General features: G+C 36.0%; 1 protein-coding gene across 1 annotated transcript; it reads right to left on the reverse strand.

Annotated features, from left to right (window-relative positions):
* Positions 1–7716: 7716 nt before the first annotated feature.
* Positions 7717–9672, reverse strand: LOC148047969 (endogenous retrovirus group 3 member 1 Env polyprotein-like). The gene has a single exon (XM_087708209.1). The coding sequence runs from the start codon at positions 9670–9672 to the stop codon at positions 7717–7719; it is 1956 nt and encodes a 651-aa protein (XP_087564335.1).
* Between the last annotated feature and the right edge of the window lie 3510 nt (positions 9673–13182).

The raw sequence follows: 13182 nt of genomic DNA on the forward strand, positions 1-13182 counted from the left end.
GATAGATAGATAGATAGATAGATAGATAGATAGATAGATAGAGATAGATAGATAGATAGATAGATAGATAGATAGATAGATAGATAGATAGATAGATAGATAGATAGATAGATAGATCAAGTTGAAATGAGACCATGATGCTTCTCTGATATTTTTCAGTCCCACCCTGATCCCACTCCAGTATATTTTTTCAATTGAGATTTGAGGGGGGGGGGAGTATAAAAGTGAGTAAAAAACAATGGGTATCTCCAAGGTTTCTCTTAAGGTCCCCAAACTACTACTTTTGGTGGTGGTGTCATTATATCATCCATTAGCCTCTTGTGTTTCATTGAAAGATTGGATACCTTCCTTGCAGTCAATGCTAGAACAAAACTTATATCTGTAAGACATTACTTAGAAATCAGAAAACTACTAAGGTAATGAAGATGGTCCTTTACATTAACACTACCACTCCTTTGTAAAATGCAAAGTTAGCAAGCAGTCCAAACATTTTTTACAAATACATTTTTCTACTTAAAGTATCATTTTAGCTATTACCCATATGCTTTTGAATTTGAACTATTACACTGAGGATACTGCAATGTGTTTGATCCAGCTTTGCCTCTGTGCTGCTCTTTTCTGCATTCTATTCCAGAAGAATCATTATAGATAAGCAAACTTACCAGAAAACTTTATTGCTGAGATTGTTTAATTTTTTCCAGAAAAACAAGCAGATGAAAATATATTATTTTTAAAATTATTTTTACGTAAACTGAAAAGAACAAGTATGTTGTTAAGCATCCATCTGTTTCTCTACTGCTGCAAATAAAATGCATGATTTTTTCTTGCAACTTGCAATCTTGATTCAATTAATTATATGTATTCAACCACACATAATGGGTTTTTTTTATTCAGCAACAGAATTTGGAATTCATTCAAATTTTACTACTATTTAAAAGAGAGAGAAAAAATTACGTAATTACAATAATCATTGGAAGTAGAAAATAAAGGCAGCTGGCAGTTTAGGCAGAAAACTCAAATCTCAATATATCAAGGGTGGCGAAATTAAACACTCAGCATTTTAGGTAGCCATACTTAATGGTTAATGTTGCCTAATCAACTATAAAATTGGACAATTTCATAAATGTTCTACTTTATAAAGGTCAGACTAAAGATTTGACCAAAAAATCAAGAACCCTAAATGGCAAAAAGTATATTAAGTTTAATATTTTTACCATATCTTCAGCATTAAAGAGTACCGATTCTCTATTTCTTTATGACTTCTAAGATAATAGTTGTTTTTAATATATACCATCCAATTGTTAATGTTTTTATTGAATTATTCTTCATGTGTCAAAGCTATATCTCTTAGGAATCTGTGCTGCTAAGATCCAATTTGTGTATACCTGAAAATAGAACATTCACCAGTGTGAATCACAATCACAATCATTTACGCTGTTTCATGATAATTATTATTTGTTCTTGTGTTTATAATTTTTAATGATCCTGTAATCCCTTTATTTGGGGTGGAGTTGGGGGTGACAGAATAAAGCTGAGCATTTACTGGCTGGATGCCTTTCCTGATACCTATGCGGAGTTCATAGCAACTATTTTCTCTTTGTGCCCTGATAGAGAAAATCTGTTGCTGCCTAGGACTGAATTCTCAACCTTCTAAGTGGAGCATCTTCACCTCTAGGCCATCACACCCTCTTGTTGTGTTTATCATTTGGCCTATGCAAAGGTAAACCAATGCTCACCCCAAGTAAAATAATATAAATTCTAATTTTCTTTCCAAACAATTTCTAATTTAAAATGTAGCTTTAAAGTGAATGTCCTGTTTGTACTGAAAACTAACTGAGCATACATGTATTCTGTTATATAAGATTGCCCAGAAATATCTGATCATTTTTTTCTCCAGATTCCTGGTTAAATAATAGTAATAATAATAAAAGCAGCTTTACTTGGAACAGCTTACATCCTGCAACAATATCTTAAACACTATCGGACAACAACATCTCCCTAGCCCAGAATCTTGGTTATGACATGAGAGGTGGACAAAAATGCCAAATCCAACCTAAACATCTGGCTGGCTCTATGACCAACCATTTCCAAAAATCCTTCTCAAGAAACCTTCAGGAACTAGTCCAAATAGTTGCCAGAAGTCAACATTTACTCAAAGGTACCATAAGAAAATAAAAATATAAATGTGGTTAATTTTTATGTAGGCTTTCTTACATCTGTAAACAAAACTGGAATTTGTATGGCCTCCAGACTTGTGAACACAGTCCTCCTCCGTCTTCAATCAATTCCACAATCATCTTCTTATATGAAGAAAGCTTTTTATTCCACAATTGCCTCTTAATTAAAAGTCTGAAAATTGAGGAAGCAAAAAAAAAAAAAACCCTTAGGTTGAATAAATTATTCTAAGCTGATGTATAACCCACTCTATATAAACTTAAATTAAATGGAAGGTTTGTTTTGTATCTTCCCATTCTGTGTAAAATTTTCACATTGCCTCTACTCAATCATATCCTGACATACTAGACATTCTGGGAAATGCAACCTGATATAGCCCTTTTACAGATAATCCTTGGTGCTCTCTAAACTTGCTTGTTTTCTTGCTACATTTCATTACCCAAACTAAGTAACATCATCAATACATCACCAATCCATAGCTATTATCTAGTTCCAGTAATGAAATATCTTCAACACCTCCCCCCACCCAAAAAAAAACCACTCAGAGAGCACCAAGGACCTCTTACTCCAGCCCTCAGATACAAATATTCTCCTTTGTTAGATAATCAGCTACAAAGTCAGAATGTACATTGATGAGTTGAACATGACAAAAAATCCACATGTGAAGGCTTGAAGATAAATGTCAACACCACTTTAACTGAAGATGTTTCTAAGCAATCTTGAATATTCTATCAGTAGAATAAAATCTACAGTGATGTCTCTTAAATACAAGCTATTGTTATTTTAATGTTTTTTTTAAATTTTTTGTATTAATCTAGCATAACACAGGGAGTAAAATTTAGTAGAGGCAATACTATTCTCTTTTAATTGTAATCTTTTGTTCCTTTTGGTTCCCTCTGGTATCCAATCTTCAAAGTCCCATCTGATCATTTCTTTAAAAAAAGAATCAAAACAGCAGCATTTATCCACAAGAAGGTTTCTTGTAATTAATTTAAAATGTTATTTTAGATCTATCTGACCTTTCTTTTAAAAAAAGAAAAAAAAGGTTTATTTTAGGCCCTTAAACTTGTATTTAAAATTTCTTTTGCAAAGGATTGAAGGAGACTTCCCTGGTGCTATAAAAATGCATTGATCCAAGGGTTCCTAAGAGCTGAAAAGCTGTTATTAAAGAATTTTTGAAAATATTAGAAAAGGAAATATACAAATCCAATATCCTTCTAAAGGTGCTGACTGTGGTTTGGGCAAATATAGTGTTCCCTTTGTTGGAGGAAATGTCCTTCTGGGTTCAGTTCCAAGTGGGAAAAAGACATTGGAAACATGGAGGGTGCTTGGAAAGATGGTTTAATGGTGGACAGGATCACATGATTTGAGTTCCTGAGCAGAAAAGGGCAGAGATGCTGAGACTCCTTCAGTTTTATGCCCTCTCTGAGGCCCACCTCTCTGTTTCCTGTTCCTGTGTAAGAAATGTATTCTGATTGGTTGTCAGACTCTCAGGGGGTGGGGGTAGGGTCTTATCTAACTTTGTAGGCTGTCCTGAAACCCAAATTTGTTTGCCTTGCTGACTGATGTAATCTTCCCAGGTGCCATGTGATGAGATGGGTAGAGGGTTAATCTTACCTTTATTATGTAGAATACACTGGCTCAGGCTTTAATGGCCTATTGGCAAAAGTGGCTGGGGTGGAGCAGAGTTTCTGCCACTCTGAGTTTCTACTTCTCTTTTTAGGGGAAATATTCTGCCTTTTTAATATTTCCTAAAATATTTCATTTTCTAGGAGAGGGGTGGGTTTTACCTTCCTACACCTTATCTCCTAAAGTTCTAAACTCATCAGAGACTGTACTTGTGGTGTCCTTTTGAAGAGCAACCATCGTGGGGACCTATGGGCAATCATAAGTCCTCACCTTTTCCCAGAAAGAAATCCCCCCCCCCAAAAAAAATTGGTCATCAGATCAACACTGAGCAGAACTATTTTCATTTTGCTTTCTTCCCCAGAAGTTGCAAATTAGTGTGTCTTTTGAGAGAACTTTTTTTTATTGTTCCATTTGCTCTGGGAAAATAATTGCTAAGGGCAATTTTGGTCTCAGTACTGATTATATTGGCTCAAACCTAATAATAAGCTTTGGCCCAAATATTTACCAGTTTTAACAGGCAGCAAGATTACAAATGTCATACTAGCAATGTCAGCCTGATTTTCTTTGGCCTGCCATTGTGTTATGACAACCCAGCTGCTTTTTGAGTTCAACAGTCCAACACAATGATGTGCATGCCATTTTTTGCTCTGCTGATAAGCACCTCTCTGCCTTGTTTTATGTAGCACTTGCTTTCTGTTCTAAAAAGTCCTAGAGCACTATAAGCCTCTTAGCAACTCCCAGCATGCCAGCAGTTCTGTTACCTATCTAAAATGAGATAATTAATAATGAAGTGAAATTTCAGATTAGGAATCCTAATTGCTATCACAGATTTTTTTTCCTGTTTTATTTTTATGTTGGAGTAGGACACATTCTGTGTAGATTCAGCATTGTTTCTTTTTATACATAAGCCATCTGATGGCCAATTTGCAGATTGCTGTACTGTTTTTTTTCAAGTTACTATTAACAGCTTTAAAAGAGCTACAGAGGAAATATTTTCTTTAAAAAATATTGTATGCTCCCTTTTATGGTCTTCTATGAAACTATGCAGGGTTAAGGTTCCCTAAATGATCAGTCATCCCTCTTTGTATTCATTCTATGAAAACATGTAGCTGCTGCAGGCATTTTGATTTTTTGCCATTTTTGCCATTTTTAAATCCAATCTTGAGTCTCAAAGCAGTTTGAAACAAATTGGTTTGCCTCAGAATTTTGAAGTGCAAGATTGAATTGAATGAAACCACCTCTGAATATTGAATTCCCAATTTAAATCAGTTTAGGACTGATTCAGAGAGACCTAGTATTTATTCCTATGATACAAAAGGTTTTGAACATTGATTTTCAAAGGGAATGTGTTCACTCTGGAGTTGGAATAAAAAAAAATCACTACATTATTTATTCATATTGCAAAAGCAACAATCAATTCATTAATCCCAGTCTGATACTTGTTCTACCTATGTAAGTTTAAATTAAATAAACATGCTTATAAAAAGTAATTATTAATATTAGTCTTCTCATCATTCCTATCACCCATCTCCTCCCACTTATGACTGCAAGGCTGTAACTTTGTTGCTTGTATCATTAAAATTTATATTCATATTGTTTCCTGATTGCTTATTGTACCCTATGACTATCATTAAGTGCTGTACCTTATGATTCTTGAGAAATGTATCTTGTCTTTTTATGTACACTGAAAACACATGCACCAAAGACAAATTCCTTGTGTGTCCAATCACACTTGGCCAATAAAGAATCCTATTCTATTCTATTCTATTCTATTCTATTCGAGAAGAAATAAATATTTGTAGCTCACAGTAGAAATGTAACTTTGGAGTCCTTGGTACTGTCTGAGTTTGGCCTTTTTCTTGAAAACATTTCAGGGGTAGCAGTGATGGTGTTACCTAGTTGGATAATAGAATAAAAGTGAAGAGTTGGAAGGGACCTTGGAGATTTTTAGTCCAACCCCTGCTTAGGCAGGAAACTCTATACCAGTGATGGTGAACCATTTTGGCTTACGTGCCATAAGTGGGAGGAGCGCAGGGAGGTCATGTGAGGGCGTGCCACACCCATAATGTAATGTGCAACCCCCCCAGTGTGCATGTGCGCATGACAGGCGCTCCCCCCATTTTTTGAAAAGTTTTTATTTTATTTTAATTGAACAAAAACACAAAAAAGTATCATCCTTCATTACATCTTGTAGAAAGCATGTCGATTGGTTACAGATAACCTTCATGCATTTCTTCCACAGTCATTACTTATAGTTCATATTAGATCTATTAGATTATACACTTTAGGTCAAAAATCTTTGTGTATCTTACTATCAATGTACCACAATTCCCATTTGACTACAATCATTGAACCTGCTTTTACCTCAAATCATTCATACTTAAAGACACAACCACATAATGGCATTCATTAGCTATTTCAAAAAATCCTCCAATAACATTACACTTTTATGACATCTTTTAAGTAAAAGTCAATTAATAAAGTTTCTAATCCTCCCCCCCCCATTTTCTCCCCCAACTCATTGTTTAGAATTTATATCCAAGTTACTTTTGCCAGTACCATAGCATGTATATATTGTTAAACAATGTCCATTGACATTTCGTTGTTGTTATTATAATTGGCTAAAAATCATTTACTATTTATGTCCCATCTCCTCTCATGAGGGTCCCCACCCCCAAAAAACCTTACACCTTTATAACAAGATCTAAATGAAAATTTGTTAATAAAATTTATAGATCTTTTTCCCAAGTCACAATTTGCAATTTTTATCCAGATTTCTTTTACTAAATTGTTAATACATGTATATATCATTACACTGTGTCCATTATCATTTTATTATTATTATTATTTATAGTTAATTAATTGTTAGCAAGTAAACATTTAATAACAATCTAAAACAATCTAGGAGTTGCAAAATTCCTACTTATTAATCACCAATAATAAAAAAAACTATTTTTTATTACCAACTTTCATTGTCAACCTGTATCTTTCCAGTAACAAAACAGTCTTATCTCTCTTGCCAATTGTAGTGTCAGTCTTCTTTTTATCTCCTTCACAAGGTTTTTATAGACTTCTGTCCACACTTTGTTGCTTGAAGGATCTCTCAGGTAATCTTATTGCCCACCAGCTGCTACTAAAATTAGCTTGTCTTTGGTTGTCAATCTTGCTTCTGAAAAAAATTCTCTTCTTAAGTCCATCATCTGAGGAGATTACCCTGCTAAGGAAAGCAGGATCTCTTCATACGGCGGGCCAAATCACGATTCCAATCCTAGACAGTTTTTTCCCAATGAGACACGAATGCAAAGTCTGGATGAAATGGCTACTCTGTCTTTCCAGAGTGCTATATTTATTAGAAAAGTCAGTTTACATTGCCATACATCAAGAAAATAACAAATGACACAAAGGAATTCACAATCCTCTACTAATCTTATCAAAGAAGTTTACAATATACCCTTAATCAACATCTTGTCAAAGGGAGGGTAGAAAAGAGTGATAGAAGGTTTACAATAGAAGATTTACAATTGAATAGTAAGTGGTATAGCTGGAGAATGTTTGAAAGGAAGATAGAGGCTATATATCACAGCAGGGAGTAACTGGGAGTTATAATTCAACATAGACAGTTTGGAAGTAACTGGTCCTTGTTACATGGCTGCATTTTTATGAGTTAGGTCACAAAGGTGTATGTTTGGAATAAGGTTTCTTCATCTCTGTGCTGATAATGGAAGGTAAACATTCGAGATGAATTACCAACACCTTTTTATCTAGATCTTTCCCAAGAAATGCCTTTAGGCTCTGGCAAATATCCACTAAAGATGTTTTGATGTCTTTAGCTAATTTACCAGCCTTATTATAAAGGTACAATCTGGGATTCCCACATCTCCCCTTTTTTTATTTATTTTTTAAAAAGAGGGATTAATTTGCCATGGGGAGCTTTTTTCTTATGAATTCCCCATTCATCGGATATCCAGGAATTATTAATTCTGATGTGTTGGCAGCCACTAGTAGAGCATGCTTCTGGACCGTAGCCTCAACTATGCTTTGTATAGTGGAACGTAACAAGGGTATTATGCAAGGCAACATGATTAGTCCCAATAATATCATTCCAATGAAAAATATTCCTTGTTTCCAATTGTTAAATATACCTCCAAGCCATCCATCAGTGTCCAACATGCCTTTCCAAGTTTGTACTGGCACATGCGCAGTTTGTATCATTGTTCGAGTATTTTTTTCTATTACAATTCCAGAATCATCAATCTGTATACAACAATTGCTAAGATTAAATTTTCCACAAACTCCGCCTTCGGCTGCAAGCAAATAGTCTAAGGCTAAACGATTTTGCATAATATAAGTTCTTGACAATACACTTTCTTTTGCAAGTTTGGTTAACGCCAATGCAGTTTCATTTGTAATTATTTCTAATACAGCTTGTAATCTAATAATTCTATTAATCATATATATGGGGGTTCTATAACCCCATGAACCATCTTGTGCCCACGTGGCGGGATCATAATATGCAATAATTCTCTCTGGGGGCCATTCGTCATCCTTCCAATTTCCTATCTTTATCCCTTTAGAGAGATTTACTGAACGTTTACGTCTTCCAAGAGTATCATATACAGGGACCCCCAATTTTTGTTTTTTCTCTATAGGAATTAGGAAGAATGAGGGTTGAATCGCCCCCAAGATGCATGACCCATACCACCCCGCGGGTAACATATTATAGGCAAAGTTACCACATATCCAGTATAACCCATCAGGTGAATTCCACACAATAGTATCATTTTCAGGATCTGAAAGTCCTTGCAATTTAGTCACTTTCAGCAATGAGTTTTCAGGTTGGGTCATATTAATTTGTGAAACCCAAGTATTATTTTCCCATTCATTAGAACATTTTAGAAATCCCATAGGTTTGTTTCTTTTGATCCGATTGTTTTTATTTCTGGTATAACATATATGACCTATTATATGGGAAGTAACTTGCCAGGTTTCATTGAAGTTATTATTAAAGGTAAAATTCCCTTGCCATAGTGCTATCTCCGTATAATTTGCTTCCTGAACGTGCCACGGCCAACGGTCTCCCATAGTAGTACCTCCACATACAAAACAATTTTTTAACATAAGTTCTGTGGCAACTTCCTGGGCCAAATTAATAAACATATTTTTTGCTCGTGGAGGTGTAGGTAGATCATTAAGTTTAGCAATTTCCTGTTCATAACTCCAAAAAAACTTTACAGGTTGATTAGTTAATCTTGTTGCTTCAGTCTTTATAATAATATATCCATAAGGATCCTTTCCTGTTTTATCTATACCAATACCATAATGATAATATCGGGTACCCAAGGTACCTGCTATCTGTGCGGAAAGGCAGAGTGGGGTACAGTGATGGGATCGACAATTAGTAGTGGTTGGAGTAACAGAAAGATTGAAATTATTAGGTCCATAACCACTTGTATACCAATACACACTTGGTTGGGTATAGCCTCCATACGATGAAATCGTTGAGCGAGTAAATAAATATCTACGATTTTTGATATATGATTGTTCCCATGACTGTCCTCCACAGAGTACCCCTGCGGATCCCCCTCCTTGCCCTTTTTCAATTGCTAAACATGTATCAAAACAAACAGTAATAGGTGCTATCCCCCTTGAAACATTATGGGCTATGTACCCTAATAATCTTTGTGCTGTATGAAATTCATGTTTTAAACCAGATCCTCCTTTATAGCCATAAACATAGATACTACTTGTTACAGGTCCTACCGCCTTTGGTTCATAACATTGTATCCCATTTGGTGTATAGCACTGATTGTATTGTGTATTGTTATGTGTGCATGGTGGTATTATAGTTCCATTACATTCAGGCTTCATAGTATAATATATTAAGGTCATAGAAATTCTTGTGCCTTGTTTGGTTTTTTGTAAACAGGCTGTGCAAATGTCCTCTTTTATCTCTCTTTTTTGTAAATGACTATGTAAACCTCTTCCCCTCTCTTGTTGATAACTCAATAATGCTAAAAACCATTCACTAACTGGGGGAAATTTTATACTTGCCCTTGAAGTTACTTCTGTTTTTATTATTTTATTAGGTAACCCTTTTTGATATTGTATACATTGATACCAACCTATAGAATTTTCTGTGATGATTATTCTAATTTGTGATAAACAACCATTCTCTTTCGGGTGGGAATTACCTCTCACATACCTGGAAGCCTTTTTGTATTTTGCAGGCAAAAATCGCCATGTAATCAAGCATGGTGCTTCTGGATTTTTCAAATGACAAGTCAAAGTAACTTGTGTATTGGCTTTTCCATATGTATTGTGAGGGTAAATACACATTCCTTGAGAATTGCAGTTTTCCCTAGCAGAATACGGAATCATTGCTCTTTTTGAGCGGTTGTGTAGGAAAGGAATCTCTTGGATATCCCCTATTATTCCCTTCTTAGTTTTACGTTCGTATTTACATGCTCCCCAAACTATTAAGAGTAAAATGCCCATCCCCAATACCATACCCAAAAGGTGCAATATAAAATGCTTAAAAGACATAGGAGTAACCCAGAAATCCCAAAAACCCATTTCTTGTCCAGGCAAAGGTTCTCTGATAAATGGGCATCGGGGTTGTCGCACCCTTGGGACATAGGGATGGCCAATGACTTGTTCCGGGCGGATCTTCATCTTAGGTATCAAAAGAGGGGTCAAGAGATCCTTGGTGATAATGGTTATAAAAAGGAATGTCAATAGCTTGTTGCACCGTTGGTGTGATACGAAGTTCAGTGTGAGATGGATTGGTGTAGGAAAAATATTCCTCAAGATATTGTTCAATTATCACAATGTCACACGGAATCTTGCAGTGGGTGCAAAGCACACAGTAAATGCAATGAGAGCAACAGCAGGCCTCGCAGGGACAGAGGCAAAACCAGCACATTGAGTGCAATAGCAGGTTAGTCGTCTGTCGTTTGGAACAGAAGAGACAGGCTTGCTTCTGGATTCTTTGTGTTATCCGTTCCTACCGCTTTCTCATGGAACGGTCGCACGCATCTTCCAGGAACCCACAAAACCTTGTCTGGAAGTTGCACGGCAGCGTAACCTCGTCCCCAGGTCACGAGCTCCACTGGTCCTTTCCACTGAGGGTCTGGTAATTGCCTGTAATAAACAAGAGGGCGGGGAGAGACTACACTATTGCTATTCTGAAAATGCCTCTCTGCCGCTGTGGAGGCTATAGGCGAGCCTGTAAGATTTAAAAAATTCTGAGTGTACAAAGCTTTACTCAGACGGTTTTGAATTTCAGGCAGCCCTATCTTAAAGGTATCTTTTTGCTTCTCAAGCATCATTTTTAAGGTTAAATTTGCTCTTTCTACTATTCCTTGTCCTTGGGAATTGTATGGAATGCCAAACTTATGAATAATCTTCCACTGATCGCAAAAGGTAGCGAAAGCAGAACTGCTATACGCAGATCCGTTGTCTGTCTTAATTTCCAAGGGATTTCCTAGGACTGAAAAGGAACGTATACAATGGTTAATCACCTGCTTCGCTGTCTCCCCTCTCTGTGGAGTTGCAAAAATAAAACCTGAAAAGGTATCCACTGTGACGTGAATATATTTCCAGGGTGCGAAGGGAGGGTATTGTGTAACGTCCATTTGCCATATCTCACATCGTTTAATTCCTCGGGGGTTTACCCCCATGGGAATCGCTGTTCCCTGCTTGCTGCAGGTTGAGCATTGCTGGATAATCGCCACAGCTTCTGTTTTTGAAATTCCAAACATCTTCATCAAGGCTTTTGCATTTTGATGAAAATATTCATGGCTTTCCCATGGGGTTGCAAATCCAACAAAACTTTCCCTAGCAGCTTTATCTGCATAATCATTCCCTTCTGTTAATATCCCAGGAAATGGTTGATGACTCCTGATATGAGCCACAAAATATTGAAATTTTCTGTCTACTATTAATTGCTGTAACTGTAAAAACATATCTAATAATTGCTTATCTAACGCTGGTGAAAGATAGGCATCAAACAAATTATTAATTACTTGATAAACATACAAAGAGTCCACAATTAAGTTAATTTCTTGGTCTTTAAGCTTCTCAAAGGCCAAAATGGAAGCAGCTAATTCAGAACGTTGTGCTGAACTCTGGGGGGCAGTGTGATAAGTTATCCACTGTCCTGAGATCTGATACACACAAGCTCCCCTATTTTTTGTTCCATCAGCAAAAACTGTAACTGCTCCTTTAATAGGTAATTTACTTTGTAGCGAAGCCAATTGCAGGTGTTGTTGATTCAGCAACAAAAACCTGTAATCTGTGGGAAGGTGGTATTTAATTGTCCCTAAATAGTCACTTAAGGCCAATTGAAGTGCATCTGATATTTGAAAATACTTCTCCCACCATGGTAATGGGAATGGGACATAAATAATTTCTGGATCCATCCCCACCACAGCTCGAGCTCTCTCTCTTAACTTTATAATTATCTGGGATAACAATAAAGGTTTTGTTGAAACCGTCCTCCCTTGGGTGTTTGATAAATGTATCCATTCTATGATAAAAACCCTTTGTTGTTGTGTTTGTAATAAACATCCTGTGGGCAAGTTCTTAGTATTGAAAATAGCTGCTGAAAGAGGAGCGTGTGAAATCATCCTATCTACCCACTTCTTTGCTAAGGCCCTTTCAATGACCTGAATACACTGTTTTTCTCTCTCCCCTATTGTTAGTATTGAAGCAGGCTCTTTCCTCCCTGCCAGTAATGCAAATAAAGGTTGTAACTGACTTGTGGTTAAACCCATGTAAGAACGTGCCCAATTAATTGAACCCAAGTATTGTTGTAATTGCACCAAACTACATTTATCCATTTCAGGCAATTTTGGAATTACTGGTGAGGCATAAGTTGTCATTATCTTGTGTCCTAAGTACAAATACGGTGGCATTGTTTGAATTTTTTCTGAAGCAATTTTAAAACCTTTATTATTAAGTTCTTGCATAATTTCTGTTACCACTTCTGAGTGTGTATCTTGTGCATTCTTTCCTGTTGCCAATAAGATATCATCCATGTAGTGGTAGAATAAAGTACCCCTATATTTGGCTCTAAAATGTTTTAAAATTTTATTTATATAATATTGACAAAGAGTTGGGCTATTCAGCATTCCCTGAGGTAAAACTCTCCACTGATATCTTATTGTAGGTTCACTGTAATTTAAAACAGGAATAGTGAAAGCGAATAATATTCTGTCCTTTTTATGCAGAGGGATAGAGAAGAAAGCATCTTTTAAATCAATAACTGTTAATTCATAATTCTGAGGAATTATGTTAGGATTGGGCAAACCACATTGCAGAGGTCCCATGGGAGTTATCACTTCATTTATCTTTCTTAAATCCTGAAGCATCCTCCAC

Source organism: Thamnophis sirtalis, unplaced genomic scaffold, assembly GCF_051295495.1.
Source record: "Thamnophis sirtalis isolate CommonGarterSnake01/CBP01778 unplaced genomic scaffold, rThaSir2_p1.2 scaffold_3, whole genome shotgun sequence".
Classification (NCBI taxonomy): domain Eukaryota; kingdom Metazoa; phylum Chordata; class Lepidosauria; order Squamata; family Natricidae; genus Thamnophis; species Thamnophis sirtalis.

Bases quoted from the DNA above. Each gene is read 5' to 3' on its own strand.
- LOC148047969 (XM_087708209.1), bottom strand. From the start codon at position 9,672: ATGAAGCCTGAATGTAATGGAACTATAATACCACCATGCACACATAAC.